General features: G+C 35.4%; 1 protein-coding gene across 1 annotated transcript in view; it reads right to left on the reverse strand.

The window, feature by feature from the left end:
• Positions 1–22,196, reverse strand: part of NAALADL2 (N-acetylated alpha-linked acidic dipeptidase like 2) — a 309,883-nt gene that overhangs the window by 69,369 nt on the left and 218,318 nt on the right. Inside the window, exons 8-10 of the mRNA XM_033069309.1 lie at positions 19,792–19,997; positions 18,144–18,263; positions 527–673 (exon numbers count right to left, since the gene is read on the reverse strand). Of these exons, the coding sequence (XP_032925200.1) occupies positions 527–673; positions 18,144–18,263; positions 19,792–19,997 (473 nt within the window). The remainder of the gene's footprint in view (positions 1–526; positions 674–18,143; positions 18,264–19,791; positions 19,998–22,196) is intronic.

Here is a 22,196-nt window from a genome sequence, read left to right on the forward strand (position 1 = left end):
CACACTTCTCCTGCCTATTGTATCTTGAAATACCTAATGCCAGACTTCCTGATCCTCAGCTCTCTCCTCCACCTACCTTGCAGAGGATGATGGACTGAAAAAAAAAAGTGGTGTCTGGAAGACTCCAAGCAAGCATACAAATCTTTACCACCAAGGTTTATCCTGGAGAATTCTATTTTTCTCATGGTTTGAAAATGGATATAGAGTTCATTTTGAAGACTGTCACATCCTACTGTGCAGTAAAAAAGTACACATCAATCAATACCTCTTTCCTCTATGTTGAAAACAGTCTGAAAAGTTGGGTTAGATAACATGTAGCCTATAAAACTATCAGCAATGTGTATCTGTTCCTTTGAATACCACATCCCTACAAAACCAGCCACTTGGAAGCTCTGTGGTAATCCTCTGAAGATCTAAAAAAATGCACTTAGAGGAGATAAATTTCCACTACAGTAGGATATAACCTGAAAAAACATAATTCTATCTTCTCTCTATTTTCAGTTTGTCCATTTTTAGTCATAGCTACCTCTGATGCTTTGATGTCCTCATAGGAAAACTGTGTGGCAGGTACTCCGAGGTGGTTGATGAAATAATCTGAATCTCCCTGTATCTGCACAGAACTCACATTGGATCCTGGACATCTGCCCTTTTCCACACAGTTGATGCTCTGGCTCTGAAAAAAACAAACACATATCAAAGCTCTACTTAATTATCTGCAGTCAGACTCTTGAAGACTTGTAGCAATATCTCATTTAAATGGCATTCTTTGGGTTGAAGCATCTTCTAAATGGCAGAGTGCAATTTTGATGGAACATGGCTGAGTCTTTCAGAGGACAAGGAAATTCTTATCTAAGTGAGCTGGCAGGAAAGGAAGAGAAGAATTAAAGCACATGGAATGTCTCATGCTGGCCAGAAGATCAGAAGGCATCATGGTGCCTTTTGGAAGATTTTGAGATCTTTAATGGCTCCTAAGGAATCAGTTCTTTATTCAGTTAATAGCATGCTCTGCCACAACAAAAGGCTGAACGAGATAATCATATTCAATCTATGATATTCATATATCCATGAAATGCTAAGGCAATGTAAAGAATTTCCCACAATTGCAAAGCAGAGTTTAAAAGAAAAACAGAATTAAAAGGCTAAGGATACCTAACACACATTTTCTGTGTCAGAAATAATTTCTGTGTAGGTTTCTTAAAGCAATTCTAGTCAGTGAAATCTTTGTATTTCCTTCACGTAAGTATTTAATGGTGAAATCTTAGCAACAGAACTGTAATAAATATGGAAACTGGAAATCAAGCCCAGACTGAGTGCTACATACTTGTGTAGCTTTTAAATCTATCAGGTAATTAAACAGTTAATAAACAGTAGGCGTAAAGGCTTTCAACATCTATTACAGCAAATAAGCTACTTAGGTTTCTTTTCAAGAATATTAGGAAGTTGAAGTACTGGAGATTATTTGCATTTAGCTAACAGTTTATATAGTATAACATAACATCCTCATCTCTACCTACAAAATTACAGGCTTTCTGAAAGAATAGCCTAAGACTGGTTCTACTTTAGCACAAAAATACAGCAAATTCTGTATATTAAAGTCTCTGAGGTTATCAGGAAAATGTTAGACAGAGAAAAATCTTGGTATTTTCCCATTTCAAAATTAGCATAATTATTGCTTTACAGTTTCATTTCAGTGCCATGAAGAATGCAATTGCATATTACACAGTTTAAATAAAGGCTGCAGAGTCTCACAGAAAATTATTTTAAAATACCTTCAAGAAATAGCTTCCATTTCATAAGTAATTTTGAAAGGTGGTTGCATTACTTCTTTTTTTTATCAGCTAAGCATTTCTGCTCATGCCATTCTTACAGATATTCACCATTGTTCAAGGTCTGTCCAAAAAGTTGTAACAGAAATGGCAGAAACCCAAACAACAAATTCACTGCAAAAGGTGTTTTTAATAACCACACTTGCATCTCCTGCAATCTCTCCCACTCAAACCCACTGCACAGCACACATCCAGGCAAAAAATCCCATATTTATGATTTTGTGCATATAGAAGGCATTTAAGGATCTCCCAGTGTCCCACCCTGCAGCACAGATCAGACTCTCCTCACTTCATACTGCCCACTCAGAAATGATGAGTAGCCTGTTCTTCCTTTAATGTTTAAAGGCTCACTGAATGATGTGAAATTCTGAAATACAGCTTTTGACAGTTAATTCTGGATATCCACTAACCCCCATTTCTACCAGCCTACCAGGAGCTGAAGAGATGTCTTCCTACAGCAACAATGAAATTTATTTTTTCATGTCCATGGAAGTTCACATACGAAATGTTTACAGCTTTGGTTAAGAGGACTATGAAATATGGTATTTTGGGGGTTTTAGATCACTATCCTTGATGGTATAAGATTAATGTTTTTATGATAGCAATGTTTAATTCAATAGTTCAGCACTTTAAGAGTTTAACTGCTTTATTCCACTTGCACTGTTCTGACACACAAGCCTCTGATAATGACAAGTTCAACAATAAATATTTAACCCAGCAGCAATATAGGAGAATGCTTTACATGCAAGATGCTGTGCTCTTCCAACCTGTTTTTACTGTTGCAGACTCCACAACACCAGCATTCTTCAACTCCCTGGTAACAACTGCAAAGTTCATGCAGTGTGTTTTATACTCATTAAACAAATGAAATGTTTCCCCAGACTAATGGACCTAAATGTTCTACAATTAATAAAACTACTAAAATTAATTTAAAAAAAATCTATAAAAATCTATCTAGAATAGATACTAGCAACTAGATATTAGCAACACACAAGTAACTCCCATTTGTAGAGTAGCCAAACTGTATTTCCTCAGCTGGTCAGTCTTACAGGACAAACACAGACTGGATGTATTCAGAGCACTCAGCTGCTCAGGCTGGGCTCCACTGTGTCCCTTGAGATCTCCCTTCAGACTGCCCACACCAAGCCAGGTGAGCCAGGATCAAGGAGTGTTTTGTGTCACTGCAAGGATTCACACACCTTTTGTAATTTAATAATTTTATTTCTCTGGAGCTCATTTTGGGTTTTAGCACCATCTTACCGGTTTATGTTACAAAATTCAGAAAATGAAGAGTACCATCTGGCCAAGTAAATACATTTAATTTGAGGTAATGCCCTAAAATAGCTCTGACACATCTAAGTATGATCAAGTGGGTCTTCATTGCAGATCTTATTAGTTACTACTTTTCTTTACTTGACTCCAGCTTCACTTAAAGCATTACCATTTTTTGAAAATGGATTAAAACATCTTAGGAGTTTTCAACAGGGCAAGTAAAGAATAAACATTTATTCTTACAGTATGCCAGTGATCCCAGCTTCAGAACTACAACAAGGACTTATTCTTCATGAATAATCAATCTCTATTTCTGAGCTGAATCACCACCTGTGTCAGGGACTGGTGCAAGTAAGGACCTAAAGTGTAAGATACCACCTAGAGGAAGTAAAATTGTCAAAAGAAAGAGCTACAGAATTTATTCCATTCATCACAGACCTTGTAAAAATGCAGAAAGTAGGAGATGAGCATCTTTCTTACTGTGAATATGTAAATCAACAACAGGTAATAAAGGCCAGAGAAGCTGCACAGCAAAGGACTCACAGGTCTGTGTCTCCCATCCATAAACACCTGCCACACTCTAGCAAACAGATCCTTAGAGACAGAAGGCTTGATGGTTCTTAAAAAATATTATTAGATGACTGCTAAGGGCTACTGAAAAAAAACAAACCATGGAGTTCCTAGGAATTGGATTAATTCTATGGCAAACATACTTCTCTGTTTTCTCCCAGCTGACTATCAGGTTTGGCTATAAACATCCTGTTCTGCTCTGTCTTTATTGATTGATTATACATATTGCTGTTAATGCAAATCAGCTCCTCATGAAATTATTAAGGAGATTTAATATGGCATTTTGCCCCATAGACATCAAAGTGCTTTTCAAACCAACTAAAGGCAAGCAAGGCACTTAATATTCCTGTCTTGCTCAACATCATAGAGCAAAAAAAAAACTACATAAAAATTAAATGCACAGCATTTCCCCAATTTTGAGCCTTATCAAACTGACATGATTCAAGTATGTGCATAAAAATAATTCTAAATTATATTCACTCGTTCTTTCTCTGTAGGAAAAGAAAATCTAAACATGCTGGTGACAATCAATATGCTATAGATGGAGGGTAGTTGTGGTTTAAATAGCCTGAACGTTACACACCACTAATGTAATGTATTTGCCTATTTATACAATGCAATCATTTGATTACCTGATTAAAGCTACACCAAGACATCTTATGAGGTAGAGTGACTAAACCTTCCTGCGTTTAATTAATGTTGTGTTAAGATTAAAAATATTAAAAATTAATAAAATGTTGCTTCCTTAGTTTCTTAGCATTTTTTCCTTCCCACTTACACATATTTTCATTTAAACATGTATGAAGCCTCACTGAAAATATCTAAAATCTTAACATTATTTAATAACCTTTAAGGGCAACATGAAGACTCTGGTGAAATTCTGTAGCACTGCAAAACCAGTCACAAAAAAGAGAAAAATAAATCTCAGAAATTGCTCCTAGTTTGGGTTTTTCAGGACTTCCACAGCGAAGTGAAAGATGTTCCTTGTACACACACATATTCCATTGAGAGGAACTTGTCACCAGGGAAAAACAACTCCCTCAAGAATTGTGTTTATTGAAAGTCATCAGGGACAAGCAATTCAGCATTATCCAAATCCCTCTGATCTCATGGACAGTGCAGTGATTCTCAAACAGATCTCTAAAACCCCAGGGATCACCACCCAAAATTCCCCCACCCCCAAAGCACTCTGTGTTTTCCTACACAAAAGCACCACACCTGGAAATTCCAAGAATAAACAGTTTTCCATTTTGTGCAGGAAGGTAGAACTGCATTTTCACAAGAAAAAAATCTGCCTTTTAGATAAACCTCATGGCTTTAAAATAACTGTTCTTTCAAAAAGCCTGCAGGTATTCTGCATGACAGAGAAGACGTTTTCACCCAGAGGGGAAGAAGAAACTGAAAATGGTCACCAACACAATACTTCAAAAGGTCAGGTCAAACCAAGATTAGCCAAGACCCAGTTCTGATATTGTATTCAGATTTCTACTGAAACAAGGAAAAGTCAGTTCACCTAAGGAACACAAGCTGCCAAAAATAAAACTACAATTCTACCTTTCAAAATCACATGGAACAATTTTAGATTTCAATGGTGACTTCTTAAAAAAATATAGGAAATTACAATACCAGTGGTTATAAAACAAAGCATGGAAAAATACCAATGCTTGGAACAAAAAAAATTAAACATACTGTTATATGTTGCACTACTTTGCAAACTGGAGTTATTTTTTATTTAGTTTACAGCTAGAAAGCATAAGACAAACTTAATCCTGTAATTCTTGTTCAAGGCTTTGGTTTCTGTTAAGCAGTATTTGCAGACTTTTAAGTATTTGCCTTATTTTTTTTAAAAACCATGACCATCAGTGTGAAGTCTTTATAATAAATTGTACCTCATAGGACTAAATCACATTTTAGTTGCAAAATTTACATCAAACTGGTAGGAAACACAAAAGCAAGGTAGTAAAAAATTATATAGTGTAAATTTAATTTTCTAGACTGCACTTTTTCTTCATTTAACTTTATCTACTGACAGTCTTCCCCTGATTCCTGATGCTTGTTACATGATTCTGAATTACATTTATCCTTCCTATAACCAAATTGAAGTCCCATGCCTCATTGAGTCAGATGTACCTGTTGCAAACATTCAGTACAAACTGCTAGGAATTTTAATGGCTTTTTTAAGGAAGGTAAAAATCAAGCAAGTATGTTCCCATTTGATAAGAGAATTTCAGAGCAATTAAATATTTAAAGCTAAAATTAAATAGCATGAATTATATAAGTGGTAAGACTGCAATGGGAATGCCATCAGCGGTCCCAAGTAGCTCAGTAGCTTAAAAATATAGAGTTATAAAGTTTAAAAAGAATAATTGAGAAACTGTTGCACACACCTTTGGTAGCTAAGTTTCTCCAAAGCACCTCAGAAAATACTGCATTAGAACTTCTTCTTTTCATCAGCACAGGAAGGCAAACTCTCCAAAACACTAGGTAAAGTGACTTTAAAGACTGAATTTCCATGGGCACAGGCTCAGCCTCACTGTTCAGTGAATTACATTTATTAATGTTAAATTTCAGGAAACTGCTTAAAATTATTCCTGTAATCAAAGACTGAATTTCACTTGTAACAAACACAAATGAAAAAAATTCTTTATGGCACAGAACACCAAAAATCAGCAATTCTTTGGAAGAATTCTCTTGATACGTGGGCAAACTATGGCAAATCTTCCCTGATGGCACCAGCCTGGAACAAGGGCAAAGAAATTTACTGCTGACATAACTTTACCTTGCCCTGAAACCTTCAGTCTGACACTGAAACTTCCCAACAGCAACTATGCATGAACAAATCACCCCCTTCAAGCCACACACAAAACCTGTTTTTCAGTCTTTGAAATGGAAGGTCACTCCCACCACTCCATACAGACCATGAAGGTCAATAAACCACCATCATATTTTTCATATAAAAACCCTCTTCTGGACTTCAATGGGAATTGAGCAAATGGTATAATAACAGGATTTGCACTTAAGATATCAAGTATCTGTAGACATTGAATTTTTCAGGAAGATAATCACAAAGCAGATTTATTAAAGTGTGTCAGCACCACAAATGCAGGTCTCCAGGCTCCACTGCAAGATAAATTAAATGATACAAAAGATGTCAAATTATTTTATTTTTACAGCACTGTAAAACTCTTTCCTGACTGGATTCTTCCAACTTTTATCTACTTAAACCACAAGAAAGCATCCTTGGTATTGCTTCTGTACAGCATAACAATAGCAGTGAGGAAAGAAGAGAAAAACCTAGAGAAGGGAATGCCATATGGTCAAATGAATTTTTCTTTCTGGTTTCCACCAAAGTTCACCTGAACTTGGTTTCAAGAACAGTGAAATATTAGGGTTTGGGAGAAGAGCTCCACCTACTTGAATAAAATGTGTTTGTAACCAGAGTTTGGTTTTACATTCTGTTTTAACATGAATCTGATCTAGTCCAAGAAACTTTGAAAAGATTTTCAACAAAACACACAATAGCCAGCTATTACCCAAAAGTCATCATACATCTAAATGATGTGTTTCTTTGTGCTCTGAAAATTAGGATTATTATCTGAGATAGTTCCAAAACCTAAGCATAGTATTGAACAGGGATATTGTAATTTCTGTGTACTGTCAAGTACTAGAAAACTAAAAATACATTTATATTTTGCAAAGAAAATTTGGAGTTTTATTAATAACGTTTCAGGGATATGTCACTGCTTTTTCGCAATAAGGAAGCAGATTGCAGAAAGGCTGATAATGTATTTTATTTCAGAACTGATTAGCAGAGTTCTATAATACAGACAACTCAAAGCTTCTGCAATTACTGCACAATATAATCTAAGAAAAATATCTATAACATTATATTTCAGGCTTCATCTTCCAAATTCAGATCTTTAAAAGTTAATTTTGAAGCAATAAAATGGAACTTTCAGAAACAATGCACAGACAGTAAGAGAGAAATGTTTGCACTGCACAAATTGAGAAAACAAATTGACAAATCCAGTAAAGTGCATTCTAAAGCTATTTACTCTGGTAAAGAAGACTAATGAATGCTACATATATATATATTTATATTCTTGAGAATACTAAATAATACAGCACCTACATGAATTTTCAAAGGTGCAGATTCTAGTCAGCAGTCTGGAAAAAATTTACTTTGCAACCCAATATATTTTAATGGACTAAAGCTATTGAATCCCATAAACACGAGTTCATTTTTTCCTCAATATTAAATCTTCCTCTGTGCACTCCACCTGCCACAGTTTGCATCTCTGGCCTCACTGCTGTAATTGTTTATGCAAATAAGAGTATGGATAGGAGTAGCTTTCCTAAACTTACAAGTGTTATTCATAGATACAAAATCAAGTGTGAATTTGCACAAACACACACAGACACACACATATTTTCAAATTATAAACAGCCTGGAAGTTCCTGAACATGATTTTCATTGTCCTTGTTGTTTCATTGTCCATGGTTGTTATTTATATAAGAAATGACATATAAGAAATCAGATGTATTTAATAACTTCCTTTCTGCCACAATTGAGAGCTGGGGGTCTGAAGTCAAATACAACATTTATATTGTCTACTTCATCCTTTCCTTTAAAAATAAAAAAGGGAATATTCTTACACTGAGATCAGTTGTTTTCATGTGAGTGGCAAGTTTCTATCCAATAAATAATGAAGGTGTTGACCAGCATTGAATTTAGTTAGAATGTTGTTAGAAAAAGCTTCATTCCAAACTGGTTCTCCATTACATGTAACACCTCTGAAGATATATCAGTCATTTTGTGTAAACTGGAAATCCATGAGTAATCATTATCCTGAATCACAGTTTTTAAAGTGATTTCCAGAGTATCACTGAAGATGTTACATAAAAGTCTGTGTTGCCATCTTTATAAAATAAACATGAAATTCCTTCAAAAGACTAAAAATTATTTTCATGACACAGATGTGATCTGTGAAAGAAAATCTGACTGGCATTAATTACCCTCCTTCTAAATCCTGTTCAAATCAATTATCACTTCATTCTATCTTGAGTTATTATCAATATTAATCAATCTACAGTTACAGAGGTCATTGCAATTCTTCTTTGTAATGTTGATTCAATGTTATCTCTTTTTTAGCTTCTGGAACACCCTTGGACACCACATTTCAGAGCCCATAGCTCATTTTAGATAAATACCCTGGAGAGCACTTTGGATACCCAGGGCTCTGTTGCCTTATGGCATTTTGAGACTTTACAGCACAATTAATGTAAGGTTTTTCTTTATTTCCCTGACAGGATGCCATAGCTCCTTAGTAACTTCCAATTATAGCATACTTAAAAATTCAATATTTACATAGCAAGACAGAGAAAATTACCTATAGTGTCTTCTCCAATTTTTATGATTTCCTATTAGTTAATCTGAAAAAATGTCAGTCATATGGTAAAAACGAATCCAAAATCCACTTCCCTTGCTTGTCTGAGACACATCAGTTAATTTCAAACACCAAATTTCATATTAACTTTGATGAAGATGTATCAGTTCTCTGAGGCTGATGTACAGTGCACAAAGTGTGTAATTTCCTTTTGCAGCTTTTGTTCAAGATGTAAAAAGGTGAATGCATAGAAGAATAAAGATCACTCATGGAAGAAAGAGAAAACAAACATTTCTTTTTAACTGTGGTGACTTCAATAAATTATAGAAGTAGTTCCAAATTATTGTGATAGAAGCACTGTGACAGAAGTCAAGCACAGATCATCTGAGTAGGTTTTATAATCTTGTAGACTGGAAGTTGGAACACATCAGAGAAAGTTCTTTTTGCAGTAGAGCAAGGAGTTGGATCAAATGATTGCCTGAAGCCCTTGTAAATTCTGGTTTTGTGTCTTCAAAGCTGCTTTACAGATTTGTATGTGCATTATATCTCATCACACCTATTTGGCATCTGTGAAATAAAATTCTCATTTCCTTTATTAAAATAACAACCAACCAAAAACCCAAATAAACCCAAACCAAGCAAAGTGCATGTTTGTTTCATTTATAACAATGACCCATTAATTTACAGGGACAAAAGGTTTTATGGGGTTCTTTTTGCCCTCTCCCCAGTTCTCCAGAGCCCCAAAGAAATATTTATTTCAATCCAATTGGTTCCAAAGTGCCCTTGATTCTGAGCATTCAGGTGGATTTTAGCTGTGCAGGTAACTGTTTTACAAGCTTATTTAAACATATTTTGTACATAAGATTTGTGAAACTTTTGTGATGTTTGGAGTTAATTAAACATTTTGACTGACAGCTGCAAATAATTATTGCTACTTGTTTCAAATAAAAATCTAATCATTACACAAAGCCTGATAAGCAGGCCAAACGCAACAGCCAAAATGCAAGCAATAAAATGCAGCATACAAGAGAAGTTTTTTTGAAATAATGAATTTTAAAGCAAATATGATGTTTTGTAATTAACATGAAAGAGAAAAACATCAAACTGCTACAGAGTTCATGTACTCTACCTACCGTGTCAGCCTATACCATATAACATTATGTTCTCTTTTCTTCATAAGTAATTACTTGCTAGACTATGGATTTATGTTTCAGAGTTAAAACAATCTTAAACACCATTCCCTTCATCCTAGTCCACCCTTGAAAAAAAAAAAGCAACTTAAAGTATTTCTGTTTTAATTTTTTATGCTGTACAATAGCCTAAATGCCAACTTTTCCACTGAATTTCAACCTCCTTAATTTTTTCCTTTTTTTCCCCCTATTTTTAATATAAACATGACATAGAAACTTGCTAAACTAAAAGTTAACTAAATAAAAGCATTTAAGTATTACTGAAACTTCAGAACAGATATTCATTAAATAACTACCAGTAGAGGAAAATGTCAATTAAGTAAGGGTAACTTTTCCACAAATGTTTGGATATATTTATGGATTTCAAATTGCAGAATTAGTTGGTAATTTTGAATTTTTAATTAGCCAGAAGTGCAGAAACTGAAATCTCTTCCTTGCCTGTCACAGACACTGGAAATGAAGTCAGGAAGATCACCTGCATCTCTATTCTCACAAAGCCATGAGCAGTTGATTAATCTTAATAATAAATATTGTTTTCCTTTTCCATTCAGACACAGAACACAACAGTTTCCTAGGAGTGCTCAAAAGCTTATGGAATGAAAATCAATAGCAATAAATAAAATTGGCTGTGCAGCTTTTTGAAAACATACAACTAAAATTAAAAGCAATCATTGTTGTGTTAAAATAAAAAAATGAACATGTTATAAGTGACAGGAAGCTAGCTCCCAATTTGATTTTTTTAGGGGGTGTTTGTTTTTAGAAGTTGCCCTTCTAAATTACTGAATCAACTTGTTGGAGGTAGAATACTGAACCTTTTTGAAGTAATTATACACAATAATTATTTAATCAAGACGAGGATGATGTGTTCCAAAGCAGAGAAGTCAGCAGCTCTCCCAAACCTCCTTTTGAAAGAAGACTTAAAGCATTAAAGTGTTAAAATAGAAGGCTACAAAACAGCTTTTGAAATCCCTTTCAGTGCTCTGTCAGGAGACAGAGGTTGGAGCTGTGTGACCTTTAGCTGCTTTTTGCAGAACCTCCAAGAGAACTATTGCTTGCATTTTGGCTTTTCCTGACATCTGAGATTATCTGCTGTAAAATTTCCTCTGTTCTATTTAGTGAAGTCCCATTCTGTGTGCACTTCAAGGCAGGAGTAAATACCATGGGAATTGTGGCTCTTTGACTCAGTAAACAAAAATTAACTACATTACAACTACGTACATTACTAAGTAAAACCTCAGGAATAATTTGGAAAATACAGATGTTTTTCACATATATTCAATTGGCTTGAAACTGCTTTTGAAATTTCACTCATGCTGTCCCAAAAATCTCCCTTCTAGCTCAGTTTTTAGCTCAGTTTTTTTTTTACACTGGACAAGACATCATCACCAGAATATGCTCATGGTAAACAGATAAAGAATGCACAAACCAGGCAAACCCCAGAACAGTTTAAGTTTATGCTTGTGATTATTCAAACTATCACAGCTTTAAATAGATTTGGAATGATTTTCCTCACACCTGGTTTCAAAGAATTCACAAAGGAATTCAAACTTCTTGCCAATAAATATGCCTAAGTCAAAATTTTACATTTTTTTTTTCCTTTTGATGACTGACATTAACCAGGGCAGGTGTTTGGGGATTTCTTTTTTTCTCCTTCCCAAATTTGAGTATTTCTTGTATAGGCATGCTTAAACAAGAGATACAAAGTTTAATTAACAGCCTTGAAGCAATCAAGTTTTTGTTCTTACAGGTAAGAGTTGTTACTGTGATAACACTGAAATTACAGGGGTGAAAAATTTATGTAACAAAAACATGCCAATCACCACAATTTTGTGTTGATTTCTAAACCTGAACCCTAGAAGACATTTAAGACTCCTCCAATCATGACAAGGGATCATGCTGAAAGAGAACTTCCAACCTCAAAATCTCTTTCCATGAGCAGGAATTCCAAACTCTTCACTGCACCCACTGGGGCTCAGGTCAACATTTTCACCACAGAAACTGCATTACCATTCTACAGAGGTGCTTTTACTCTTCCTGGGGAAAATAGCTTAAAAAAATCCCAAATCAAAATAAAAAACCCCAAAGAAACAACAAAAAAACCCCATCCAAACAGAAAACCTCCCCCAAAATCCCCACACCTTCCAAGGTTTCTACAAATCTTCAGTTTTTCTCACTCCTCTGACTTCTGTGACCTGCTCAGTACCCTATGAAATAGCTCACAGTTCTACAGCATGAAAGAGAGGTGCATCATTTAAAAATAAACATCCTCATGGTTATCCAAAGAACCACCAACCCCAGTTCCAGGGCACACTGAGACAGAGGGAGTAGAAGTTTGCCAGAGAGAATCTGAAATTTTCTCCTGGGGAGGATGGGAGGTTCAGCGTGCTCAGAAAGCCCACACTGAAACTTTTGGCAAGGTTAAATATATAAGGCATTACTGAAAATAGGTCATCTTTTTTATTCATAACAAACAAATGGTCAGCCTTTCACTACCCAGGTGCTTTTTTTTTTGTTTTTGTTTTTTTCCAACAAGGATCTGCAAACTAAATTGTGCTGCATGAGATTTTGATTTTTTGCCTGTGACATGCAGAACTAAAGCCCATGGCTGCAGCTGTTGTGGACCAAACAACATCACACAGACTTAAGTCTCATTTCAGTTCATACTAATTTCTTATAAATTCTGATTTAAGGTGCTTTCTTTCTGGTTATTTGGACATACACCTAATTGTTGCATGTGCATTTCTTTCCCATGGGCTGTTTGTGTAGTACAGTTTACACTTACTGAGTCAATTTAATTCAGCAACATAGTTAATAATGATGAGACAAACATCAAGACAAACTTTTCAATTATTTCTGTTTATGTAAGAACTTTAAAATATCCAGAGCTCTCAATCTATCTTCTTTTGTAAGAACCAAAAGTTTACTTTTAAACTCTTTACATTAAAGGCTTTTCTGTTGCTAAGAAAAAATCTCTCTATTATCATGAAAAAGCTCTGAAGGGAAATAATCAAGATGAAATTATACAAAGGAATATTTAGACAGAAGTGAAGCTAATTTTTCTAATATTGTAGTCTGGCTAAAGGGTCTGGAAGGAAAAAAACAATTCCCTTACATTGTACAGCTCATTATTTGAGACAATGTTAACTAGATTGGACAAGAGAAACCTTGAACCAAACCCCATTTCTGCAGCAGAAAGGGAATTACTGTTCTTCCCTACTCCAGTACTACACTGAAAGGTAATAAAAAGTTCAGATTGATTCAATTTCCTTCACAATGACTACCAAAATAGACATTTACAATTCAAAACAAGAAATCCTTTCTGATAATATACTTCATTTGCCTCTATTAGAAATCCATGTAAATACAGGGAAGGACATGAAGCAGAAATCTTGAGTCACCAGGAACAAAGGAATTGTACCAAATCTCCAGTAAGATCACAGCTGGAAAACTGGTTCATTATTACATTTTGTCTTGCTAACAAACTCTCTTCTCCACGTTTAAGAGCAACAGTATTTTTATAACATCAAAATATATAAGTAGGTTAAATTACTCACTCTCCAAATCAGCATTTATGTATTAAAATTATTCAGTTTGGAAGAAGAGTGAAAAAATGTGTAACAGTGGACAAAGCAGCATTTTATCAAAAGGAAAAAGTGGTCAGAAGATGCAAAAAATCCTCCTGCAAATCAAATCCACCATTAATTGAAACTTTTCATATTGGAGAAGCAGCATCTTAATTAACTTAATAGAGCTGGCAAGGAAGTATTGCCAATTATATGAATAACATAATTCTCAGGAATTCCTGAGATAGAAGTTCACAGCATAAACTTCTGATTCTCAAGAGATTTTCTTTTGTGTTCTCAACACAAATGCAAAAGTAACACCAGCAATCAAATCTAACACTAAAAGTGATAATAGGTAAAGACTGGAAGCTCTTGGGGAAGCAATAATCTTGTGTTATAAGGCATAGAACAAGCAATTCAAATAATCATGTTTCTTCTTATTTACAGCTACTGATATATGACACTAGGAGATCCACTACTAATGCTGACAGTATAAAAACAATGAGAAACACAAAGAAGTTGGAAGAAGATAATAGATACTCACATTAATATAAGATTTTTTTAAAAAATCAAGAAATAATGATAGCAACATCTATGCAGAAGATTTGATTGTACTTCAAAAAAAAAGAGCTTTCTGTCAATAACACCACCTTTAAATGTAGAGATGCTTTATGCCTTTTACTCCATTAGTGGAAACAAATACTGATAAATAGCATGGAACAATACTTGGCACAGTCATTTTTAATGACCAACTCATTCATCAATAGCTTTAAATCACCCTTTTCCTTGGGAGACAGCAGCAGTAAGTTTTGTTGGGCTCAGCAGTAACAGCAATCCTGGAGTCTGATGGTTACACAATCACTTAAAAGACAACAGCAATGAATTTGTGCATCATGATAACCTTTTTCCTTTGTGACATGTCCATTATAGAAAAAATCATTACTGGCCTTATTTACAGAGAATGAATCCCAGCCTCAAACAATCCCAATTTACCAATGACACTCTGCCAACAAATGGTGATTCACCAACTGAGCAAGCCAATTAACCATCATTTTCCATACAAAATAACAGTAGACAAAAATATAACTTGGCAGTCCTTCCCTTTTGTTAATGTGGACACTAATTAGTTATACAAAAAATATTTGAACTAAATATGTCAAGGTCTCAGAACTGTTTGAGCTCCTCTTTGCTTTATTAATCCAAATATTTAAATTCACTTCTTTGTGTAATTTGGTGTTTCAACCAGAATCCCAGAGACAGGCATATAAAATTATTATTTGCAGACTGCTTATGTAGGTCCCTCTTGAAACCTGCAACTAATATGAAGATATAATCCCTTTATACAAAACATTCCTTAAGAAACATGGTCTCTGTTAATTAGCCAAGCATTTATTCTATTCTCTGACTGCCAGACCTCACATAGCAGACAAGTTATTAAGTTTCTGATTTTTCTTTTCATTGTTGAGTTTACAATATCCCTACAAACATTTCAGCTAAAGTTTCTTCCCTACTTTTCCCAGAAATTAAAGGGGAAAAAATACTGTGGAAGCTGCAGCGATTAGCAGCAGTCAAAAATTTTATTTTAGGAAAAAAACCCCAAAAAAGTACAAAAGCAAACACTGCTGTGTGTATTGGCTCATATTAGTTTGCTGATTCTCCACAGTTCTCTTTAAATTATGTTCCTTGCAACATCCACAGAGTGCTCTGCACTCACTCTGATTATCACTTGAGTTCTATTTCACAGGACAAAGGACAGTGTTTCATTGTTAGCCCCAGAATTCTAACACCTACACTCTGTAGGCTTTTCTAACATGCATTACTTTTCCCTAGGAATACATTCTCCCTTTCTTTCACACAGTGAGCACTGAACAACACCCAAGGAATTGAGAGATTTCAGTCTCCCTTACCTCCAAACAATGTTTCAACACTGTTTAGCAGTGAAGGAAAAATAATGCATGACATTTTCTTTTAGTGTGGTCTAAAAATGGAATTAAATTATGAGTTCTACCATTGAATCCAAAGGCACAGTGCAGGATTTTCCATGTATTCACAAATTATCTACCTAACTAAACAAGACAGACTAATCTGTCTTTTCATTTTTAAATGGACTGATATCATTAATTCTAAATTCCTGTTTCACCTTCTTTTCTGTTCTACCCTGTATTCAGAGTTCACACAAATTAAAATGATCTTTTTCTCTTGCTGAAATTTTTAAGCTCCTTGTGACCTGCACCTGCTAGCAAGAATCTCATGTGAATAGACTCACAATGACTTCAAGATGAGATGAGCTCCAAAAAGTCACATCTCACCCCATTTGCATTGTCATAACTTAGAGGTAATCTGTAATTACATTGTCTTCCTGGCAAGTACTGGAAGTGATATCAATATTCTTTGTAAGCACATCAGTCTTCAAGAGAAAATCTTCTGGACACATGGCAAATTGTGAGCACCCATGGGAGCAAACAAGGATCTGTGCTGGGCTGTTCCATCACTGTCAATACATTTGACAAGAATTTAGAAAACAAGCCAGCATTTGGAAGCAATAATTCCTATAAATCTTTTTAATGTCACAAACTGTATGACAATTATATTAATTGCAAATAATAATAACTTACAGGAAGGAAAGCCATACAGATAAAATGCTCACAGGCATTTTATCCTTTACTTTTTAAATGGGGCTTTAGCATAAACATGCAGAAGGGATGCACTCTCAAAATTAAAGAGTCAGAAGTGAGATGCAAGGTGTTTACTGGGACTTCAAAAAAGAAAAAAACCCAAATTACATTCTAGTCACATATTATTAAGAGGTGCAAGCCAAGGCTGCTAAGAGGGGCTCTTTCCATACTGCTGAACAGAACACAACTGCTATCACAAGAATTACAAAATATTATTTAACACCACAGAAATAAAGCAGAAGTTTGCTTCCTTTCCAAAACATGGGCATGACTGTAACACTCATACTAATATGGAATTTATTAAGATGAAAGAATCAAGTCTTAATAAAGTGATAAATAGATAATAAAGAGAATGCTGCAAAGCTCCAGACAATTTAGTTTTCAGATCACTGCCATGGATTGTGTTGTGGAGTTAAAGAAATAAAATGAGAAAAAAACAAATAGCTCAAGGACCTAATGTAATAAACTTACTCTCTTAAATGGCAAATACTTGTTTTAATGGAGCTAGAACTGCCAACACCACTAGATTAACAAAAGGCTAGCAACTTTTCAGGATAGTATTTCTTGCAAATACAATAGTTAAAACTGATAATAAAATGTGAATTGACATATCCATAACACCTGCAGACTCTCATGTATAACATTATAATTAATTTTCCACAACTTTTTTTTTCTCTGAAATGATGTTGTGTCACATTTTTTATTATACTTACACAGAATAAATCAGATTCTTTCCATGAGGAAATTACCACTTAAACACTGAACAGAAGTGGTTAAGACATTGCTGAGAAGCAATTTACTGATATCATTTCACTAACTTAGTTGAACAATTGCCAAGCCAGATCAGTCTTAAACTGCATTTAATCCAAGATGCAGCTTTGAGGAGTGCTTATTACCAAATGCTTCAAAGGCAAGTCAAAGGAACATCAGAATAAGTATTCATTTGGCAAACTTACAGAAAAAAAAACTTCTAAAGAGCATCATTTATGAAAGTGAAATTGAACTCCATTTTATGAATATCACTTCAAACTGGTTTTGTAATTCAGAATGTGCCTTACACTATTGTCCATTCATGTAAAATATTGACAAATTCAGAAAGCTCAGGAACAGCAAAAGGGTCATTAGTTTGAGGCCTGTGTGCCCTTACACCCATGGAATATTCTGGCTCCAGATGAGCTGCACAGGCATCACTGAGCACTGACCCTGACATACTCACTTTAGACAGGGTTTATTATGGCAGGAGTAACTCTCCCTGTGTGTCATGTTACATCTGGTAAATATACAGGTTTAAATGCAAATTGGGAAACAGTCTGGAAAGACCTGATTGGGATGAGAAATATGTTCTTTGTGCTGAGGAATAACAAATATGTTACTTCAAAGTTGCCAAAAGGTAAAAAAGCTGCAGGGCATGCAAGTATGGTCAGACTTCATCTCACAAACAGGTGAAACAAGTTATCCCTTCCAACCTCTTAATATATTATTTTTTAAAATAAAATTTAACCTGCTTATTTAAAAAGAAAACAAAAACAGTTAATGTATATTTGTGAGGTTAAAATTCTTAAACAAAATAACCACCTATTGCTGTTTAGCATCAACTGATCTTAAGCAGTTTAACCATGTAACATAAAGCACACACAAACCCAAATATTTTGTTTCTAACCTCTGCTGCCAGCTGCTGAAGAGAAGGGGATGCAACAGGGTGTAGAGTTGAGTTGCCTGTGACTGGATTATGGAGGCTAACATAGGCCACAGCATTTCTTTGAAGAACGTTCCTGAGATCCTACAACACAAGCAGAAAAAAATGGTTACTACTATGCATCATGATAATTAAGGCTGGTTTTGGTTTTTTGGTTGCTTCTAGGGGAAAACTGCACCCTATATTTCCATCCTCTGTGATTCCCCAAGTATTAGTTAACTACTGCTTCTTACAATGTGCTCTTGTGAACTTCAAAGGATATCTTAGTGCTATTTCTCTATACAGCAGAAGCTATAATTCCATTTCACACATCATCTAAAGAAAATGCAAACAGGTCTGGGAGGAATTAAAAATTACTACATTTGTAAGGCCAAAAATGAAAACATTACACACTGTGAAACAACATCATGGCCTTTGAAACTTATGCCTGACAGAAGACAAACTTCAAAAGCAATCATTATCAACACTTAAATAGACTCAAATATTTAGAGACCAAATTCAGATTTGAATTGCATAACTTTCCCAGTGTTTTCATTTTATTATTTTTTAGACTATAAAAATAGCATGTACAAACTGTTTCAATTATTATCTCTTTTTTAAAAGGATCCCCTTTGCCTCCTCAGTAATGAGTTCCTCTTTGCATGAAGTGGCTCTTTATATTGAACAGAAGGGGTGTAACGCAATTACATCTGATGCAAAGCTGACTTGAAGTGGAACTAAACAAATTTTGCTTCCAGCCTGGATCTTTCCAATTTGATTTTTTCACCCCCTCTTGTTTCTGAAGAATAATCATGTTGGAAGTATGAAATTTCAATGAGGGCTGTCTGCTTCTTATGCACGGTAAAAAACAATTAACTCTTTATTTTATCTACTGTTTTAATTCATTGAACCATTACAGTTGGAAAAGCAGCCATGAAACTCTCTGCCTAAAGGAGTAACAACTCCTTTAATTTATGAGCTGAAGTCTTTACTTTACTCTTTACTTTAGCCATGTATGATCATCAATACTTTTTCAGGTAATTTCTTTCAACCAGCTGATTCCCACTCTGTTGAAAGTAAAAGCCCAAGGAATTGTCTGTATGCAACTCCTTAGCACAGATGTGTGAGAAGTGAATCTGCACTAGTCATGGAGACACTGCAAGGTTTATTTAATTAATGCAAACCATAGCATGGCTCTCTTCTTTCTCTCTTGATTCACTTCTCCCCACACTAAGCCTATTGATGAAAATTTATTAAATATTAAACCCTCAAGAAAGTGAAAAAGCTCTCTAAGCTCTTTGTGTGCCTATGTTGTTTTTTGAGGTTTTCCTCCCTCTGTCAAACCCTGGCAATGCCCTTTTCCAGTGCTGTGCTGAATTAGAGAGGGAAATCAGCTCCCAAAGGTGCTGTATGTGCAACCTCCAGAGCCATGGCCACATCCTGCCCCCTCATTATCCCAGGAATGGCCTCAGTGGATGCTTTCCCTGGAACTGCTGTGCAGAACATGAATGAACACAGACAGACCTCAGAGACCATTAATGAGCCACAGCTTCCATGTGGTCATTTCCTATTGTTTCCAGGCTTTCAGCAGAAGGAATGCTCACTGCAGGGAGCGCTCCCAGAGCAGTTTTACCTCAGCCCACTCGTAGGAGCCGACGTTCCCCAGGGCTGTTCCTCCCCAGGAGCAGAAGAGCAGGGTCCTGTCAGGTCTCCAGCCCCTCTGCACCTTTGCCATCAGGGCTTGGAGCAGGGCTGTGATGACAGCAGTGCTGCTGGCCCAGCCTTGCCCACCATAACCCTTCAAACTGCTGTGATGGCTACCAACGATGACGTATCTGTCTGAAATGAGGAATAAAAAAAAAAACAACAAAAAACATTTTTTTTCCTGCATACTCAGACTAGAAGAATTCCAAACAACCTAAAAATGAACTGTATTAGTAGTGTGCATTGTCATTAGTGTAACACAAAGCTGTCAATGAAAATGTATATGGTGACATGCAAGACAATCATACAACAGTTATATATAAAACTGTGAGAAATACTTAAAAATGAACTAGTAAATAAATATATGTATACAGCTTCCTAAATTAATCCCCATACCCTTGCCTTTCTTCTTTGCTTATTGCTCTCCTTATAGAGCTGATGTAGCCCATTTTTACAGCCAGGACTAGGTCATCTAGACAATCATGCTCACAGTAGAGTGTTATAAAAAAACCCAAAAAATAATAAGCAGGAAATGATCTTCAATACACATCAGCATCCCAAAAAACCCAAAACAATAAAAAAAAAAAAAAGGTGTGGCAGTACAATGGGAACATAAAGAAAACACACAAATCATTGGTACTCCCTCACCTGGAAGACTGTGTTCAGTGCTCACCACCCCCTATCTCAAAAAAGACATGGCAGAAACAGCAGTGGAGCAGCTGGCAAGCAGATTAGAGATCAGGACTTAGCCTTCCATGGAAGGAGACATTAAAATACCTGGACTGCAGGTTTAGAGAGGAGACATGACAGAGGGATAGAGATAATGAATGATATAGAAATGGTAAGTCACACCTAGCAGCTGTGTTAATGCTGGAAGAAAGCATTTTATAGAATGAAAAGCAAGAAGTTTCACCCTGAAATAAAGAACATGCCTATAGTTACTCATGAAAAAAACAAAAAGAAACCCCAACCTATCACAGTTTTTTTCAGAGAAATTAAATTAAATCTTCATCTCTCAAGGCATTATATATAATAATGATACCTCACAAGGGAAAAATCCCTTATTTTACTCCAGAACCAATGATGTGCTATGAAATAACATGACTGACTGGTGTGACTGAGGCCTGTCAAGAAGTCAAAGCAGAGTTATTCTGAATGAGCTATTAACTTTCTGTGTGAGATGAATTCACAACCCTCTTTGAAGGATTGTTTACTGGTTTTGCTCTGATATTTTGTAAAACCTCCTTCTGGTCCAGATCTAGAATTTTAAAGATGTTCTTTCCCTATTTCAGGATATCAATTGGCAACAGAACAGTTATCAACAGTGAATAACAGTGATGCCAGACCCACAACAACCCCTGAGTGTCATTTGGGTTCCAAAAGTGCAAAAATTTTCTTTTTCTTTCTTTAACCAATTGAACTCACTCACTGTCGATTGATTACAATGCAGCAACAGATAGCTGCCCACACTTTGTATTTTGCTTAAAAAATTAAAATATCTGCTTGGTATGTTTTTCAGTGACTGCTGCCTGGAAACAATATTAATGGAACACTTTGATTCTAAAAGCATTCTCTATCAACTTGCAGTTTTACCAGAATTGTTCAACAAAATATTTGAACATGTTGTTTAATAAGGAATCAAAAATGCTTTACAAAGAAAGGATGTGTTATGTACCTATAAAACAATACTTTCAATCAACTGCTTGGGGGGTGTGTAGGTATGGAAATGAGAATTTCTTTCTAAAAACAGATATGCAAAGTGTCAATCTAGACTTACATAATAATTTAATGTAACAAAATGATATCTAAATCCCATCATTTTGCAACTTGTGCGTTGAAAGGTTTAATTATAGGTTGCAGTGACAGTGAAAAAACATAGGATCATCAACCCATTTAATGACAGGAATTAGGAACCAAAATGAATGGCCTCACAGGCCGCCAGGTCATTAAAGGAAGTGCCACTAACACACGGGGATCAGACAGGATCAATGTTTGCTTGTGTAAGAATTTCTGTTTAGCCCATGAACAGACAATGTGAGAGGAGAGAGACCTTGTTAAAGCAATGCAGGATATTTTGATGGAGAAGAAGCATCAACTTCCTGCTGGAGATGCCAGCTGAATAAGCAGGGGTAAAACATAACAGCTGGTGCCCCCTTTGAAATTCTTCATCTTTGCACATCTCTCCCTCAAATAGAGGCAATAACCTAAAGCAGATGACTACAGGAAAAGCAGAGGAGAAAGGATGGACATGCTTGCAGAGGCAGCAGCTGTCCTTTCTCAGAATCACATGGCAGAAAAAGAAAAAAAAAAGAACTAGAGAAAAAAATACCCATC

Source organism: Catharus ustulatus, chromosome 10 (genome assembly GCF_009819885.2).
Source record: "Catharus ustulatus isolate bCatUst1 chromosome 10, bCatUst1.pri.v2, whole genome shotgun sequence".
Classification (NCBI taxonomy): domain Eukaryota; kingdom Metazoa; phylum Chordata; class Aves; order Passeriformes; family Turdidae; genus Catharus; species Catharus ustulatus.